At 46.1% G+C, this 19,693-nt stretch overlaps 1 protein-coding gene across 1 annotated transcript; it reads left to right on the top strand.

Moving 5' to 3' along the window:
* The first annotated feature begins 72 nt into the window (after positions 1–72).
* On the top strand, positions 73–13,795 carry LOC117670329 (chymotrypsinogen B-like). The gene is made up of 6 exons (XM_034425397.2): positions 73–388; positions 3,778–3,857; positions 5,760–5,838; positions 10,595–10,775; positions 12,105–12,238; positions 13,572–13,795. Exons 2-6 carry the CDS (start codon positions 3,853–3,855, stop codon positions 13,731–13,733), a joined length of 561 nt encoding a protein of 186 aa, XP_034281288.2. The 5' UTR covers positions 73–388; positions 3,778–3,852; the 3' UTR covers positions 13,734–13,795.
* The last annotated feature ends 5,898 nt before the right edge of the window (positions 13,796–19,693 follow it).

Genomic DNA, 19,693 nt, shown 5'->3' with positions numbered 1-19,693 from the left:
TCTATAGCTGCAAAGGCAGCTTTCCCCCCTGGACTTTGCTCGTCATCGGCTGGCTGGGAAGATTGCAGATGGCGAGGACACAATTCCAGGATTCTGTATCCGTCATCAATCCATGCCAGCTGCTAAGTGCCCAAATTTTGATCCCATGACCGTGGAGAGGCTGCGTCCATCGTCAGGGGCTGCTGGCTGCTTCCGTCTGTATTATTCCTAGGTCGACATTGATGGCCACTAACTGAAAGCAAATTGTAGAATTCGGGAAAGATGATTTTCTTTGTTGCTTCCAGCCTGCGGGGATCCTGCCATTAAGCCTGTCATCACAGGCCACTCCCGTATCGTCAACGGGGAGGATGCAGTGCCCGGATCGTGGTCTTGGCAGGTGTCTTTACAGGTAATGGGCGCGGGGAAGGAATGGTTACCTTGCCTCTTGCTTGATGCTTTCTCTTTCAGAAGCTTTCAACTGATGTCGCAGGGCTTGACTAAAGAGCTTGCAGAGCCTCTGACCATGCACAGAATGCACAGGCCACAGAGCTAAACCTGAGTCCAAATAGGTATCCTAAAGAGCAACCAGGATGATGAGGGGACTGGAGGCTAAAACATACGAAGAACGGTTGCAGGAACTGGGCATGGCTAGTCTAGGGAAGAGAAGGACCAGGGGAGACATGAGAGCAGTTTTCCAACATTTGAGGGGCTGCCACAGAGAGGAGGAAGGGGGCCAAGCTATTTTCCAAAGCACCCGAAGGCCAGACAAGGAAACATGGATGGAAACTGAACAAGGAGAGATTCAATCTGGAAATAAGGAGAAATTTCCTGACAGAGAAATTTCCAGACAATCAACCGATGGAACAGAAGTTGCCTTTAGAAGTTGTGGGAGCTTCATCACTGGAGGTTTTCAAGAAGAGATTGGACTGCCATTTGTCAGAAATGGTATAGAGTGTCCTGCTTGGGTGGGGGGTTGGACTAGATGACCTACAAGGCCCCTTCCAATTCTGTTAATCTGAATCTATCTAAAATGATCAAAGGCCTGGAGACTAAAACATACGAAGAACGGTTGCAGGAACTGGGCATGGCTATTCTAGTGAAGAGAAAGACCAGGGGAGACATGATAGCATCTTCCAATATTTGAGGGGCTGCCACAGAGAGGAGGAAGGGGGGTCAAGCTATTTTCCAAAGCACCTGAAGGCCAGAGAAGGAATAATGGATGGAACCTGAACAAGGAGAGATTCAACCTGGAAATAAGGAGGAATTTTCTGACAGTGAGAACAATCAACTGATGGAACAGAAGTTGCCTTCGGAAGTTGTGGGAGCTTCATCACTGGAGGCTTTCAAGAAGAGACAGGACTGCCATCTGTCTGAAATGGTCTAGGGTCTCCTGTGTAGGCGGGGGGTTGGACTAGATGACCTACAAGGTCCCTTCCAAGTCTATTATTCTGTTCTGCTCTGCTCTGCTCTGCTCTGCTCCTTGTGTCAATCCACATGCAGGCGCACAAAAACTCCTGTGGCTGCACCGGTGTGTGTGTGTGTGTGTGTGTGTGTGTACCAGACTGGATGTTGCTTCCTTCCAAGACCCCCTCCTTCCCAAGCCCTGCGTGTTTCTCTTGCATTCAGCCGCTGACCTTGAAGGAGAGACTGGGAGGGAAGGAATCACTGGAGGCTTTCAAGAAGAGACAGGACTGTCACTTGTCTGAAATGGTGTAGGGTCTCCTGCTTGGGTGGGAGGTTGGACTAGATGACCTACAAGGTCCCTTCCAACTCTGTTAATCTGTTAAAATTTCAGTAGAATCAGGTTTCCGCTTACGCAACCTTTCAATGTGCAAATGAGTTAGTACACCCTAACACAGGGTATGACCATCCAAGCGTTTCCATCCCAAGGTTTTATTGTATCCTTGGCACGCCTTCTGCACAACATTTTATGAGGCCTCCAGATGGCCTTCTCTTCCGTTTCCTCCTTCCATATGGTCTCCCCAGTTTCCCTTCTGATTTTTTTAAAATCGTAGATTGGAGCACCCAGTCCAGTCTTGATTCTTCTGTGCTTGCCTTTCGGCAGCCTCTTCCACATTTTTTCACCCCTCCCCTGACACATACACACACACACAAAAACACATGCAGGAATAGCTGTGGCGTGTGGTCAGAAATGCCACAATGGCAGCTGCGATAGTGCCATCTTTTGCTTTTCGTGGGCATCGCATACCAAGCTCTTGCCTAAGGAAAGACAAAATTCTTTTTCTTTTTTTTAAGGCTGTGTTATTTTCGTGTATGGACGTGCATGTGTGAAGTTTTCTATCAATTGGAGTTTAAACCATAGGGGGACCCGGCACCCCTGCATTTTTCATTTCCTTATCTCACTCAGATGGGTGGGCCTCTCCCTTCCGTTTCACCCCAAAAGCTGGAATCCAAGGCCTCAGTTCTGCTGCTGCAGGACACTGATTCTTCCATTAGTGCCGCTTTTAGAAAATCTTAGTAAGGCCACACCTGGAATCCTGCAACCAATTTTGGTCACCCTACTACAAAAAAGATGTTGAGACTTTGGAAGAAGTTCAGAGAAGAGCCACTAAGACAGTGTTTCTCAACCTTGGAAGCTTGAAGATGGGTGGACTTCAACTCCCAGAATCCCCCAGCCAGCGCTGCTGGCTGGGGGATTCTGGGAATTGAAGTCCACCCATCTTCAAGCTATTAAGTTTGAGAAACATTGAACTAAGATGATCAAAGGCCCCTGGAGACTAAAACTTACGAAGAACAGCTGCAGGATTTGGGTCAGGCTAGTTTGAAGAAAAGAAGGATTGGGGGGACATGATAGCAGCATCCCAGTATTTGAGGGGCTGCCACAAAGAAGGGGGTCAAATCATTATAATATAATAATAATTATCAAATCATTATAATATATAATAATTATCAATATTATAATATATAATAATTATCAAATCATTATATATATAATAATTATCAAATTATTATAATATATAATAATTATCAAATCATTATAATATATAATAATTATCAAATCATTATAATATATAATAATTATCAAATTATTATACAGAGCCGAGGTGGCGCAGTAGTTAGAGTGCAGTACTGCAGCTACTTCAGCTGACTGCTAGTTCAGCAGATCAGCGGATCAAATCTCACCGGCTCAAGGTTGACTCAGCCTTCCATCCTTCCGAGGTGGGTAAAATGAGGACCCAGATTGTTAGGGGGCAATATGCTATTTAGTATACTGTCGATTGTTGTAAGATGCCCAGAGTCCTCGGAGAGTGGGCGGCATAGAAATATGACAAATAAATAAATAAATAAATAAATAAATTATCCAGAGCCCCAGAGGGCAGGACAAGAAACAATGGTTGGAAACTAACCAAAGAGAGAAGCAACCTGGAATTAAGGAGAAACTTCCTAACAGTGAGAACAATTAACCAGTGGAACTGCCTGCCTCCAGAAATCATGGATGCTCCATCACTGGAAGTTTTTAAGAAGAGACTGTCTTATCTGAAATGGTCTAGGTTCTGCTGCTTGAGCAGGGGGCTGGACTAGAAGACCTCCAAGGTCCCATCCATCTCTGTTCTATTCTAAATTGTCTAGTCTTGATTCTCAACTCCCCATTTGGGGAGGAAGGCATTTAAATCCAGAGAGGTCAGGGCAGGCTACTTGTTCCAGAAGGACCTGAACAGGAGGCTCAGATTACTGGATCCATCATGGCCTTGTTTAGCTGACAACAGCTCTCCATCTTGCAGGCTACTACAGCCTGATGTGGGTCTCACACTGTCTTTGTGTTGGCTTTCCTCGCAGGAGCCAAGCGGATGGCATTTCTGCGGTGGTTCTCTGGTTAACGAGAACTGGGTGGTGACAGCTGCTCATTGTGGGATGACGTGAGTACCCCCCCACCCCTTCTTCCTTGCTGTGGGGAAATTGCATCAGGCACTAGAGCTTGTCGGGGAGATATTTGGGGCAATAACAAGTGTATATGTCTTAAGGGACACGGTGGCTCAGTGGCTAAGATTCAGAGCTTGTCGATCGAAAGGTCGGCAGTTCAGCGGTTCGAATCCCTAGCGCCGCGTAATGGGGTGAGCTCCCGTTCCTTGTCCCAGCTTCTGCCAACCTAGCAGTTTGAAAGCAGGTAAAAAAGGCAAGTAGAAAAATAGGAACCACCTTTGGTGGGAAGGGAACAGCATTCCGTGCGCCTTTGGCACCACATGACCACAGAGACATCTTTGGACAGCGCTGGCTCTTTGGCTTTGAAACGGAGATGAGCACCGCCCTCTAGAGTCAGGAACGACTAGCACATATGTGCGAGGGGAATCTTTACCTTTATGTCTTACTACCTGTGGCTAAAGCAAGGGAGAAAAGGAAGATGAACCTTTTGTAATTGTTACTTGTAAACGCTGTTCAGGCATGGTGGTATTGGGTTAAAAAAAGATCACTCTTGATCAGTGGTGAAATCCAAATTTTTTTACTACCAGTTCTGTGGGCATGGTTTGGTGGGCGTGGCAGGGGAAGGATACTGCAAAATCCCCATTCCCACCCCACTCCAGGGGAAGGGTACTGCAAAATCCCCATTCCCACCCCACTCCAGGGGAAGGATACTGCAAAATCCCCATTCCCACCCCACTCCAGGGTAAGGATACTGCAAAATCCCCATTCCCTCCCCACTCCAGGGGAAGGGTACTGCAAAATCCCCATTCCCACCCCACTCCAGGGGAAGGATACTGCAAAATCCCCATTCCCACCCCACTCCAGGGGAAGGATACTGCAAAATCCCCATTCCCACCCCACTCCTGGGGCCAGCCAGAGGTGGTATTTGCCGGTTCTCCAAACTACTCAAAAATTCCGCTACCGGTTCTCCAGAACCTGTCAGAACCTGCTGGATTTCACCCTGCTCTTGATCTTTAATAAAAGGTGGGTGGTAATACAGGTAGCCCTCAATTTACAAAATACGCTCAGTGACTATTCAAAGTTACACTGACACTGAAAAAAGCAACTTATGACCATTTTTCACACTTATAACCGTTGCAGCATTCCCCGAGTCCCGTGATTTGGATGTTTTGCAACTGGCTCCTATTTATGACGGCTGCAGTGTCCCAGGGTTATGTGATCTCTTTTTGCAAACTTCGGACAAGACAAGTCCATAGGGAAGCCAGATTCACTTAACATCCATGTGACTAACTTAACAACGGCAGTGATTCCCTTAAAAACTCTGGCAAGAAACGTAAAATGGGGCAAAGCTCACTTAAGAAATGTCTCACTTAGCAACCTACATTTTGGGCTTAACTGTGGTCGTACGTCGAGGACTACCTGTGATTCTAAATTTCCCAGGGCAAAGATGAAATCAGCTTTAAATTGAGGGGTGATCCCATCATCCACAGCAGAGGTCCTCAAACTTGGCAGCTTTAAGACTTGTGGACTTCAACTCCCAGAATTCTCTGACAGAATTCTGGGAGTTGAAGTCCACAAGTCTTAAAGCTGCCAAGTTTGAAGACCTCTGATCCACAGCATCAGCACCTCAGAAGGACATTCAGATTAGAGAAGGACTTCCATGAAACCCAAACTACTCCACACCCTGAAAGTGAAGTCCTTAAAGTGAAGTGAAGACTCTCTGGGACTTCAGCTTGTTTGTTTGAGAGCTCTTGAGCACATAATCTCACCTTCCCAATCCTCGGTTGTTGAAGTCACCTACCCACTTCTGCAAGGTGGGTAGGCTTGATGCCAAGCCGTGCTGTGCCCATGCTTTCTTGATGTGTGCCTGGCATTCACATTTGGTTTGCCTCCTGCAGGACCAGCGATGTTGTGGTGCTTGGAGAATTTGACCGCTGCTCTCCCGAAGAGGACATACAGAAGCTGGCTGTTCAGGAGGTGGGTGAGGTCGCCAGTTGTCAAAGTAAGCTGCATTCACAGAGGGATACAGTCAAGATCAAGGGAGGTACTAATGCCACTCTACAAAGCCTTAGTAAGGCCACACCTAGAGTACTGCATCCAGTTTTGGTCACCAGACTATAAAAAAGATGCTGAGACTCTGGAAAGAGTGCAGAGAAAAGCAGCCAAGATGATTAGGGGACTGGAGGCTAAAACATACAATGAACAGTTGCAGGAACTGGGCAGGGCTAGTCTAGTGAAGAGAAGGACCAGGAGAGACATAATAGCAGTCTTTCAATATTTGAGGGGCTGCCACAGAGGGAAGAGGTCATGCTATTTTCCAAAGCACCCGAGGGCCAGACAAAGAACAATGGATGGAAACTGATCAAGGAGAGATTCAACCTGGAAATAAGGAGGAATTTTCTGACAGTGAGAACAATCAACCCGTGGAACAGAAGTTGCCTTCAGAAGTTGTGGGAGCTTCATCACTGGAGGCTTTCAAGAAGAGATTGGACTGCCATCTGTCAGAAATGGTGTAGGGTCTCCTGCTTGGGTGGGGGGTTGGACTAGATGACCTACAAGGTCCCTTCCAACTCTGTTAATCTGTACTTTGGCAAAGTAGACCACAGCCTACTTCTTGGAAAGCTAGGAAAAGGTGGGCTAGACAGTACCACCATTAGATGGATTCACAACTGGCTGACCAGCTGCACTCAGCCTGTGGTCTGAAATGGAACTACGTCTACATGGAGGGAAGGATGCAGAGGGATACCGCAAGGTTCTGTTTCAGGCCCAGTACTCTTCAACATCTTCATCAATGATTTAGATGAGAGGATAGAAGGGGAACTTACCAGATTTGCAGATGACATTAAACTGGCAGGAATAGCCAACATCCAGAATATATGCTCAAGATTCAGATGGATCTAGACAGACTTGAACACGGGGCCCTATCTAACAAAATGAAATTCAGTGTAGAGAAAAATAAGGTTTTACCCTTAGACAAGAAAAACCAAATGTGGACAGGTACAGATTAGGTGAATCCTGGCTCAATAGCGGTAACTGTGACAGGGATCTTGCAGTCAATAACTGAAATTTGGCTTTGGCTGGTCTAAAGAAAAGAAGGATTAGGGGTGACATGATAGCAGGGTTCCAGTATTTGAGGGGCTGCCACAAAGAAGAGGGGATCAAATTATTCTCCAAAGCCCCAGAGGGCAGGACAAGAAACAATGGATGGAAACTAACCAAAGAGAGAAGCAACCTGGAATTAAGGAGAAACTTCCTAACAGTGAGGACAATTTACCAGTGGAACAGCTTGCCACCAGAAATCATGGGTGCTCCATCACTGGAGGATGAAGAAGGTCTAGACTCTTTTAAGAAGAGTCTAGACCAGTGATGACTAACCTTTTTGCCTTTGCGTGCCAGGAGTTGGGGGGGTGTCACGCATGTGCATGCCCACATCCATAATTCTATGCACCCCACCCCTGCCCATGCGCATGTGACACACCACCACCCCCGCTCCTGGCATGCGATGGCCCGGAAGGCCCGTTTTTTGTTGTCCCCAGGCTCCAGAGCCTTTCTAGGAGTCTGGGGAGGGCAAAAACAGTCTTCCCCACACACCAGCCCCAGAGGCCCTCCAGATGCCAGAAACAGCCCGTTTGCCAACTTGCTCAGAAGGCCCGAAAATCAGCTGAGCTCACGTGCCCATCAATATGGCTACACGTGCCACCTGTGGCACGGGTGCCAAGGTTCGCCATCATGGGTCTAGACAGTCACATGTCTGATGGTCTGGACCACTGGTGGTCCGTGAGAAAATTTTGGTGGTCTGCAGAAAAAAATATTTGCATTTTTTATATTGCACTAAATCCGGGGCCCCTAGGACAGATACGTGCAATGAACGTTTGTGTTGCTGCAGAGTCTCCCCCTTCGGGGGTCTTTTTGTGCGGGTTGGAGGGGGGCAGAAATTCCGACTTGGGGTCTGCTTCAGCCTCCTGGTGTGGAGCTTTGGGCGAAGGCTGGAGGGAAGTGCTGCTGGTGGTAAAGAGCCGGAGGGCCTTGTTCCAGTGGGACTGCATCATGGACTGGAACCGGCTGACCATCTCAGCCCGCTGAGCCTCCAGGCGCTGGTACCTGGCCTTGCACCCCCTCAGGTCTTCCCTCTGCTTGGAAAGCCTATGCTCCTAGTCCTCAGTGAGGTGCTTCTGCTGAGCCTCCTTCTCGGCCAGATCCAATTTGAACTGAGCCAGCTGTTTTGACAACTCTTTCTCGTGGTGGCTGCTTAGCACCAACAACTGCTTCCTGTTGGGGCCCTATGGAGCCCAGCAGTGGTGGGTTTCAAATTTTTTTACTACCGGTTCTGTGGGTGTGGCTTGGGGGGCGTGGCAGGGGAAGGATACTGCAAATTCCCCATTTCCTCCTGATCAGCTGGAATTTAGGAGGCAGAGAATAGATGGGGGTGAGGCCAGTCAGAATTTTTACTACTGGTTCTCCGAACTACTCAAAATTTCTGCTATCGGTTCTCCAGAACTGGTCAGAACCTGCTGAAACCCACCTCTGGAGCCCAGGCAGACAGGTGATGAGTGGGTGGGAGGGGAGGGGCAAGTAGAGGTTGGCAAGGTGCTCCTTGACGTGAGTGACATTGAATTGGCTACACCCATCCAGTCACATGACCACCTAGCCACGCCCACCCAGCCAGTCATTAGGCAGATCATATTAGTGGTCTGCAGAATTTAAAATTATGAATTTAGTGGTCCCTGAGGCCCGAAAGGTTGGTGACCCCTGAACTAGAAGACCTCCAAGGTCCCTTCCAGCTCTATTCTATTCTATTCTATTCTATTCTATTCTATTCTATTCTATTCTATTCTATTCTATTCTATTCTACTCTACTCTACTCTACTCTACTCTACTCTACTTTACTCCATTCCAATATTCTATTCTATTCTATTCTATTCTATTCTATTCTATTCTATTCTATTCTATTCTATTCTATTCTATTCTACTCTACTCCATTCCAATATTCTATTCTATTCTATTCTATTCTATTCTATTCTATTCTATTCTATTCTACTCTACTCTACTCTACTCTACTTTACTCCATTCCAATATTCTATTCTATTCTATTCTATTCTATTCTATTCTATTCTACTCTACTCCATTCCAATATTCTATTCTATTCTATTCTATTCTATTCTATTCTACTCTACTCTACTCTACTCTACTCTACTTTACTCCATTCCAATATTCTATTCTATTCTATTCTATTCTATTCTATTCTATTCTATTCTATTCTATTCTATTCTATTCTATTCTATTCTATTCTATTCTAATTCTATTCTATTCTATTCTATTCTACTCCATTCCAATATTCTATTCTATTCTATTCTATTCTATTCTATTCTATTCTATTCTATTCTATTCTATTCTATTCTATTCTACTCCATTCCAATATTCTATTCTATTCTATTCTATTCTATTCTATTCTATTCTATTCTATTCTATTCTATTCTATTCTATTCTATTCTATTCTACTCCATTCCAATATTCTATTCTATTCTATTCTATTCTATTCTATTCTATTCTATTCTATTCTATTCTATTCTACTCTATTCTACTCCATTCCAATATTCTATTCTATTCTATTCTATTCTATTCTATTCTATTCTATTCTATTCTATTCTATTCTATTCTATTCTATTCTATTTATTTCTATTTCTATTATTTCTATTTCTATTTCTATTCATGAGCCAGCCGTGCGCAGCAGCAACCAAAAAAGCCAACACAATCCTAAATTGCATTAACAGAGAGATAGAATCAAGATCACCTGACATATTAGTACCGCTTTACTAAGACCATACTTAGAATATTGCATCCAGTTTGGCCGTCATGATGCAAAAAAGATGTTGAGATCCTAGAAAGAGTGCAGAGAAGAACAACAAAGATGATTAGGAGACTGGAGGCTAAATCATGAAGAACGGTTGCAAGAAGTCATTTGTCCAGAATGGTATAGGAGATCCTGCTTGAGCAGGTGGCTGGACTAGAAGATTCCCAAGATCCCTTCCAACTCCGTTATTCTATATTCTCTTACTATCACTTCATATCAAAAGTCGTATTAGCTTGCATAACTTTGATTTCCGGATCTGGAAATCAAAAGCTGGCCAAGGGTGATTGGTAAACCCAGGGGTGAAATGCTCCCGGTTTGGACAGGGTCACCCGATCCGGTAGTGATGGCGGCAGATGGTTCGGAGAACCGGTAGCAAAAATCCCTGTGCATGCCCAGCTGAGCCGCACAATCATCAGAGGCTTTTTAAAAAAAAACTTTTAAAAGCATTTTTTTTACAACCTCTTCTGACGAAAAAATGCTTTTAAAAGTAAAAAAAAAAAAGCCTCTGATGATCGCGTGGCTCAGCTGGGATCATCAGAGGCTTTTCAAAGCATTTTTTTCTGCAACCTTTTGGCCGAAGAGGTGGTAAAAAAATATGCTTTGAAAAGTCTCTGACGATCCCAGCTGAGTTGCCTGATCGGCAGAGGCTTTTCAAAGCATTAGAAAAAATGCTTTGAAGAGTAAAAAAAAAAAAAGAAAAGTTGGCTACGTCCACCCAGTCACCTTACCCCGCCCCACCAAGCCATGCCCACAGAACCAGTAGTAACAAATTTTACATTTCACCCCTGGGTAAACCCATAAGCAAAGATAAGCCAGAAGGGACTTCCTCCACATCATCATCTCCTTCTTGCAGCCTTAACAGCTTTTCTCTTCTCCCACCAGGTCTTTGTCCACCCTGAGTGGGACTCCGGGAATATCAACAATGACATCGCCCTCATCAAACTGGCCACCCCTGCCAGGTTCACTGAGACCGTGTCTCCCGTGTGCCTGACCGATGCCACAGACTCCTTCCAGAGTGGGGACATTTGTGTCACCAGTGGCTGGGGCAAGACGCGCTACAATGGTAGGTCTGAGAGGAATCTTGGTTATTGAGGGGGCTGCTTCTTCCTCCTGCTTTGGATTGAAAGTAGCATGCAGTAGGGAAGCGGTGAAAAGAGGGTTAACCTAACCAGCTTTGGCTAAACATGGCCAGATCTAGGACAGACAAAATCTGGAAGGCAGCAATGGGAAAAGTCCTCTTCTGCTCCCAAGAAAGATTCATTAGGTCCATATAAGTCACCTGGAGTTTTATTTAATGTACAACTGCAAAGAGACCAGCTAAGCACAGCAAAAAATATCTCGGCAGCTCAACCTGTAAGTTGGAGAATTGGACTCATCAAAATTAAGAAGCTCAGCATCCCTCAGTCCCACAAGCTCCTGTCGGTCTGAAGACCACCGATTTCTCCTGGCAGCCAGGATCTCCAGGATCCAGAGAAGGGATCTCTGCTCCCAGTGAGTGAAGGAATTCTTCTCACACTTCACCAAGGAGTAGGGAGGTGTATTGTACAACCTGAGGGGATAAGTGGCACCTCAGTGCCAAGGGAAGGGAAGGGAAGAAAAAGAGAAGGAAAGGGAAAAGGTGAAAGTGAGACAGGAATAGAGGGGAGAGGAAGGAGGGGAGTGGTGAGGAGGGAAGGGGAGAAGAGAGGAAGGGAGGAGTGGAGAAGGGAAGGGATGAAAAAGAGAAGGAAAGGGAAAAGGTGAAAGTGAGACAGGAATAGAGGGGAGAGGAAGGAGGGGAGTGGTGAGGAGGGAAGGGGAGAAGAGAGGAAGGGAGGAGTGGAGAAGGGAAGGGATGAAAAAGAGAAGGAAAGGGAAAAGGTGAAAGTGAGACAGGAATAGAGGGGAGAGGAAGGAGGGGTGAGGAGGGAAGGGGAGAGGAGAGGAAGGGAAGAGAAGAGAAGAGAAGAGAAGAGAAGAGAAGAGAAGCTTGCTAGTTTCTCCTTGCTGAAATCAACAACTCAACAATTAAGTTATTTTCTGCATGGCATTGAAGTACAAAAACTTAAATCCTGCCTGCCCTGAAAAGTTTACATTTAAAATTCAGCTGATGGGAACTAACAGAGGAAGGGAAGGCAGGGGAAATAGGAAGATAAGTGGATTTCTCTCTGTCCACTGCAAGCACTTCAGGTTGCAATAATAGGCCAAATGTGTGTTGTTGTATTCCCAGTATGATGCAAAGAGGGATCTGGGGAGGGGGTGGGAAGGCTAAGAAAAATTGAGCACGGAGTAGCTGATCAGCCTTCTGGGATGAGTGCTGAGCTCAGGGGAGGCCAGGGAGCAGCCAAAGATGGATCAGATCCTTTACACCGGAAACCTTCTGGCTGCTGATTTAATCTTTTTTCTCTTGCAGCTTTCGACACCCCGTGCAAGTTGCAACAGACAGCCCTGCCTCTCCTGTCCACTCAGCAGTGCATGGAATTTTGGGGCAACAAAATCACTGATTCGATGATCTGTGCAGGTGCGGCGGGCTCTTCTTCATGTATGGTGAGCGTGCACCCCCCCCCCCAAATCTCCTCCATTTGCTCATCTCTGGTTTTTTAGGCTATTCTTATTGGGGTTGCAAAAATCGAAACCTCAGCAACTTTAAGCTGCTATATTTGGGCTGCAGTCCTCCACGTCTCCACTAGAGGGCACCGAAGGATTAGAGTTGTCTAGATCGGGTTTAAAATAGATGGGATTTAACAGATTAACAGAGTTAATCACTGAGCCTGGTGGGGCAGCAGACTAATAGCCTGTTATTAACATTCAGCTGCCTGCAATTACTGTAAGTTCGAACCCAACATTTTTTTGGGGGGGTGTAGAAAGTTAGCACCCACCCCTCTCCTAGAAGAGTGAAATATTTTCAGAAGTATTAAAAAGGCAGAATATTGTATTTCCCTAAAGGGAGAAATGGAGAAACATGCTCTTGGAAAGCAGCCCCTACCTTTCTCAATGGCCCTCAGCAGATGTCAGCACTTAAGAGGTAAAGAGATAGATAGCTCTATTCATAAGCAAATTCCCTGCAGCAAGGTCTGAACACAGGTAGGATTAGACCTCAGCCACAATAGGAATTGCCCAACAAGCCCCTTCATTGCATCAGCCAAACTTCAACCAAGCTTAGCTCAGACAAACATGACCCCACGTGGCCCCATGAGAGTCGGACAACAGCCAATAGAATACATGTTCTTGCACAGGAACAGGAAGCTCAAATCCAAAGCCCAAGAGAAGGTATAAAAACCCCTCACTCTCAACTCCATGTGGTCAGCTGCCCAGAACCATGTGCTTGGTGGTTCTGCTTCATCATTGAACCATCTTTTCAATCAGCCTCCAGCCTCCATTTTGTCTCCAGTGCCTTTCTCCTGGTTTGAACCATGACCTGGATATTTCTTCCAACAGGGGGGAGCCAGTGGCCTTGGGTCAGCTGGGATTTATCATTTTTCCCATGTTGAAGGATGACTTATAAAAAAAACAGTAGTTGTGTTCATAACACACATAGTTGGATTAATCATTCACCCCAATTTCTCAGTTATTCAAGTCTTGCACGATAATCTACTAAAGTGGGCTAGTTTTAACAAGCCACATCGAAACTAACCAGGTTTACACTACATAGACAAGTTTAGCGGGTGGCACAAATGTAGCAGTTGGTGTTTTTTTTACTAACTTGGTTCTTAAAGCACAACATGCTTTAAGCCCACATTTCAGCTAAAACCTGCAAGATCTTTTGGCTTCCAGTTGTCAAGTGGGGAAAATTGGGGCCACTAAAATTCTGCCTGACAGGGAAAAAAAGTGGGGTCTCCAAGAAACTCAAATCTTTTTTATTTGTTTTTGTTATCTACAGGGTGACTCTGGTGGACCGCTGGTATGTCAGAGCGGCAACATTTGGAAATTAGTGGGCATCGTTTCTTGGGGTAGCGGCCGCTGCTCGACCTCCATGCCAGCTGTCTATGGTCGGGTCAGCGCCTTGAGTGACTGGGCGGAGCAGATCATGGCCAATAACTGATGTCTCTGAACCTTGGAGAAGGAGAGAAGGCAATGAATGCATTAAAATTGCTTTTCCCTTGAGCCTCGTCCTTGTCTTGTTTGTGGGTGGCCCATCCAAAGCAGAAAGATAGACATATAGATAGATTCACAGAGTTGGAAGGGACCTTGGAGGTCATCTAGTCCAACCCCCCTGCCCAAACAGACCCTACATTATTTCTGACAGATGGCAGTCCAGTCTCTTCTTGAAAGCCTCCAGTGACGAAGCCCCCACAACTTCTGAAGGCAACTTCTGTTCCACCGGTTGATTGTTCTCTGTCAGAAAATTTCTCCTTATTTCCAGGTTGAATCTCTCCTTGATCAATTTCCATCCATTATTCCTTGTCTGGCCTTCAGGTGCTTTGCAAAAACAGGTTGACCCCCCCTCCTCTCTGTGGCAGCCCCTCAAATATTGAAACACTGCTATCATGTCTCCCCTGGTCCTTCTCTTCACTAGACTAGCCCTGCCCAGTTCCTGCAACCGTTCGTCCTATGTTTTAGCCTCCAGTCCCCTCATCATCCTGGTTGCTCTTCTCTGCACCCTTTCTAGAGTCTCAGCATCTTTTTTATAGTGTGGTGACCAAAACTGGATGCAGTACTCTAGGTGTGGTCTTACTAAGTCTTTATAGACTGGTATCAGTACCTCCCTTCATCTTGATTGTATCCCTCTGTTAATGCAGTTTAGGATTGCATTGGCTTTTTTGGCTGCCGCTGCACACCGCTAACTCATATTTAACTGGTTGTCCACTAAGACTCCGAGATCCCTCTTACACTTACTGCTATTACTGATTTCACCCAGTCTGGAAGGTGTAGTTAAATAAATCCTGAAGAGAAGCCAGAACTTGGAACTGCAGGCACTTTGGGTTGATCTTGGGGCCAATCCAATGCGTTGTAGACCATGTTGAGTCTTCAGGAGTGGCAAAATATCACTGCTGTAGATTTGCAGGGCCAGTCTATACTCCCACAGGGTCCTCACTCATCTTCCTTCCTCTGCCCCATAGCCTTCCAGTACAGCCATATGGTAGATGAGATCCAAAATTTGGATCTCTCGTCTCGTGCTTGAAAAGCAGATGCTTGTTTAGGGCAGGAAATCTGGGTCCCGTTGCCCATTCATCTCCTGTGCTGATGGTATAGACCAGAGGTCCCCAACCTTGGCAACTTTAAGACTTGTGGACAGCCAAGCTTTGCTGGCTGAGGAACTCTGGGAGTTGAAGTCCACAAGTCTTAAAGTTGCCAAGGTTGGGGAACCCTGGTTTAGCATTGGCGACTTTGTGATGGGTGGACTTCAACTCCCAGAATTCTCCATCTGGCCTTGCCCCTCCCACCCCAGGGAATTCTGGAAGTTGAAGTCCACCCATCTTAAAGTTGCCAAAGTTGAGAAATGCTAAGGGAGGTGGATCTTCCATATAGGTGAGTCCTTGACTTACGACTACAATGGGGATCAGAATCTCCATCGATAAGCAAGGCAGTTGTTAAGTAAGTCACTGAAATTCTTAAGTGAATTGCACAGTCATTAAGCAAATCCAGGTTCCTGTATTGATTTCGCTGATTGGAAGCCAGCTAGAAAGGAGTGATGCGGTGGCCTAGAGGTGGAGCTCTTGCCTCACAATCAGGGGGCTGTGAGTTCGATCCTAGGTCGAGGCAGATATTTCTCTCTCTCTAGGCACAATGAGAATATATCTGCTGAACAAAACTCCACATTGGTGACAGGAAAGGCATCCGGCCATTAAAACATTCTGCTAGCTCCATTCAGTTGCCCAGACTCCACCCTGCAAGGGATTATGGGGCCGTTAAAAAGATGATGATGATGTCAGTTAGAAAAGTCGCAGATGCCAATCATGGGACCCCAGGAAGTTGCAACCATAAAAAAACATGCTTGTTGCCAAGCACTTGGATTTTGTTCACGTGACCATGCGAAGAGAACAGTCACTAAACAAATGATTGTAAGTCAAGGACTACCCATATCTCCATCAAGATCATCTCCCTGACTCGCTACAAAATTGGGGGGCAGCCCCAAGGAGTGCCAAAAAGCTCATCAGACCAGCTCAAGGGCTTCCATCATCATCATCATCATCATCATCATCATCATCATCATCATCATCATTATTATTATTATTATTATTATTTAGCATATGATAAGAACATGACAGAAGATGAGATATACACACAGCCCACATAATTATATACAAAACATCTACGGGGGAACGGCAGTGGCTTCATAACTGGATATCCAATTCGGTTATCCAGATGATCGCCTCTGGCACGGCTTCGTGTAGTTCTTCTAGGGCAGTGCCACCAACCTTTTGGGCACCAGGGATCAGTTCCATGGAGGCTGTTTTTTTTTCGTGGACCGGGGTGGGGCATGGTTTTGCATGGTGCCTGCATCTCGTGCATGTGAGGATAGGGCTTCGCTCACTTCCGTGGCCCGGTTCTTGGTGGGCCGTGGACCGGTGCTGGCTCATGGCCCTGGGGGTTGGGAATCCCTGTTCTAGGGAACCAGAAATCGCACATCATGGGCAATTCTGCACGATGTGTTTAATGCAGTGATGAAATCCTCCGAGGTCTGCTACCGGTTTGCGGCATGCGCCAAACGCACAATTTGCATGCATGTGCACCGCAGGTGCTATCGCGCAGCACTGAAAAAGAAGGCGTAAGAAGCCTTTTCCAAGGTAAGTAGAACAGCAAAGGGGGGTGGGAACAGCTGTGCCACACAATTTATATTCGCTAGAAAACAGGATTTCCTGCTTTCTAGCGAATATAAATCGTGTGCAACAGCTGATTGTCGGAAATACCTGTTCGGATGAACCGGTAGCATTTTTTTACTACTGGTTCGCCCGAACCGGTCTGAACCGGTAGCATTTCACCCCCGGTTTAATGGTTTGCATATCAGCACCCCAGTAGCAACGAGGGGAATCTTTCCATCCCCAGTGATACAGGACAGAGGCACTTCTTCCAGTATCAACGTTTATTCAGTTTTGACCAGAATATGAGGCAGGTCAAAATCAGGTGGTTAGGTAGAGGGATCACTAATTTATTAAAAAAAAATTTTAAATTTGATTTATATGCCGCCTTTCTCTGGAGACTCAGGGCGGCTTACAATGTGTTAAGCAACAGCCTTGATACTTTTGTATATTTTATACGAAGTCAGCTTATTGCCCCCACAAACCGGGTCCTCATTTTACCTACCTTAGAAAGGATGGAAGGCTGAGTCAACCTTGAGCCTGGTGAGATTTGAACTTGCAGTAATTGCAGGCAGCTGATGTTAATAACAGTGCTTTAGTCTGCCGCGCCACCAGGGCTCTTGACTAATGATTCAGGCAGTGGTGAAATCCAAATTTTTCTACTCCTGGTTCTGTGGGTGTGGCTTGGTAGGCGTGGCAGGGGAAGGATGCTGTAAAATCTCCATTCCCTCCCAACTCCAGGGGAAGGTTACTGCAAAATCCCCATTTCCTTCTGATCAGCTGGGACTCGGGAGGCACAGAATAGATGGGGGCAGGGCCAGTCAGAATTTTTACTGAGTAGTTTTTGAGTAGTTTCTCCGAACTACTCAAAATTTCCACTACCGGTTCTCCAGAACTGGTCAGAACCTGCTGAAACCCACCTCTGACTGGGAACATCAGAACCGCTCATTTTCAAGCAACTAGTTTGTCTTCCAGCTTTGGCTGAATAGGCTTTCAGTCCCTCAGGCCCAGCTGTTTTGGGAAGGCAATTTCCAGCTTGGCCAAGTGGCACAACCAGCTCAAAGAAGGTGAATTTTCTTCAGGGCTGTTTTTTCCCCCCAGGCCAGCTCTACAAAATTGACATCTCTGCCTAAAAAATTTGGGCTGAGCTAGTAGATGTTCTTGCCCATCATTGACTATGGCAGAATCTCCATCCAGATGTTCTGGCTTTGCGGAGGAGTGGAATTCATCTGAAACCTTCAAGGTTAAGATAAATGGGTCCAGAAGAAGAGATCAGTGCAATCAATAACACAACAATTAAGGATACCTACAGAAAATCCAAGCTATCTCATTAATCCTGGGACACCTTCAATATAATTTAATTAACTGGCCTTAAGTGATGGAATTCTACCCCGGGGCCCTACAAAAGTCTTCATTTGTAGCTGATGTTTTCCAGCCTCCACGAGTTGGGTGAGAACGCAAAATCCACCCTGTTACAGAAGTTCAATGGGTGAGAACTCTTGGCCTAACAGAGTTGTGGTAAGGAGGAGTGAGGAGGTTGTTGAGGAGGGACTGGCTGAATGAAGCTCCTCGAGAAGATATAAATTAACAAAATAAATGTGTTCCCTAAGGAGCAAATGCTCTGGAGATGTAAGAGATGTAAGCCTGCCAAAACTCGTGCTTCAGGTTTATTACGGGTTGTCCCTCACAGCTTCTCATTGTTAGAGAAAGCCTTAAGGTCCTAGATCCGTGATGGTGAACCTATGGCACACGTGCCCAAAGTGGCACGTGAAGCCATGTCACCCGGCACGCGCAGCCTTGCCTGTTTGTCTTCCGGGTTTCTGGTGTGCATGTGCGCACAACGATCAGCTGTCCTTCGAGCATGCGGCAGTGCTGAAAACCAGCCTGTGCATATGCGCTGGCCAGCTGATTGTTGGGCGCACATGCGTGCTAGATCCTGGAAGTTTGGCTTTTCCGGAACATGATCCTTTCGCAGGTGCAGCAGTGCCGAAAACTGGCCTGCGCATATGCTCTGGCCAGCTGATTGTCGAGTGTACATGCACGCTACAACCTGGAAGTTTGGCTTTTCTGGAGCATGGCCCTGATGAGCACATGCGTGACCTTTTCAGTACTCGGTGCTAAAAAGGTTCACCATCACTGTCCTAGACAAGGAGCCTGAGTGGCGTAGGAGGCTAATGCCTCCTACTAAGGCAGCATTTAACATCCCGCTGCCTGCAATTACTGCCTGTTCAATTCTCACCAGGCTCAAGGTCGACTCAGCCTTCCATCCTTTCTAAGGTGGGTAAAATGAGGACCCGGTTTGTGGGGGCAATAAGCTGACTTTGTATAAAAATATACAAAGTATGAAGGCTATTGCTTAACGCATTGTAAGCCGCCCTGAGTCTCCAGAGAAGGGCGGCATATAAAAATAAAAATAAAAATAAATAAATAAATAAATAAATAAATAAATAAATAAATAAATAAATAAATAAATAAATAAAAAAAATAGACTGCAGCTGGTTTCAAGAAGTAACCCGAGGTAGGCCAGCTACAAAGAGAACTTCTCCCTCCCTCCCTGTCTCTTTCTTTCTTTTTCTTTCCCTTTCCCCCTCTCTCTGTCTCTTCCCAACTGTCTTTTGAAAATCCTTTCTTTGAAGAGGTCTGTCGAGGCAGACTTCAATTCAGGGGGAAGACTGGTTTTACATCAAGGGAGGTTTTTAAAGCCTGGATGAAACTGGGGAGAATGTGCTCTGAAACTTTGGCAGGGAATGTCCAAGCACCAAGGCTGCTGGCTTTGTCTTCTCCAAGTCAGGAAGCCCAGGGAAAGAAGCTGCCAACCAACAGTATCAGCTCAGAAACCCTCAGAGGACCCTCCACCCAAGGGTGAAATGCTACCGTTCGCTCCGGTTCGGGCGAATTGGTAGTGATCAAAAAGTTAAAAAAGCTACCGGTTCCTCTGAACCGGTATTTCCGACGATCAGCTGTGCTGCGGGGTTTAGTTTGCTAGAAAGCAGGAAATCCTGCTAAATCGTGCGGCACAGCTGATCTCCCCCCTCGCTGTTCTACTTACCTTCCGAAGCCTCCTTTTGGCGCGTACTGCACATGTGTGGCCAGCAAACTGGTAGCAAACCAGTTCAGATTTCACCACTGCCTCCACCTCTTCCCGATCACTTAGGAAAACTCAAACTGGGGGCAGACAAGCCAACACCTCCCCCTATACACACCTCTCTTTCACATTCACTCATGCCCCATGGAGAAGAGTCTCTCTTAGGCCCCAACACAC

This window comes from Pantherophis guttatus, chromosome 11 (assembly GCF_059756535.1).
Source record: "Pantherophis guttatus breed Tessera chromosome 11, ASM5975653v1, whole genome shotgun sequence".
NCBI lineage: Eukaryota > Metazoa > Chordata > Lepidosauria > Squamata > Colubridae > Pantherophis > Pantherophis guttatus.
Note: the sequence above shows the minus strand (reverse complement) of the source record. Positions and strands in the feature narration are given on the sequence as shown.

What these genes read in the sequence shown, in the direction of transcription:
- LOC117670329 (XM_034425397.2), top strand. An exon ending in AGAAGCTGGCTGTTCAGGAG is followed by an intron (nt 5,839 to 10,594) that starts GTGGGTGAGGTC and finishes TTCTCCCACCAG; the next exon opens with GTCTTTGTCCACCCTGAGTG. An exon ending in GGGCAAGACGCGCTACAATG is followed by an intron (nt 10,776 to 12,104) that starts GTAGGTCTGAGA and finishes TTTCTCTTGCAG; the next exon opens with CTTTCGACACCCCGTGCAAG.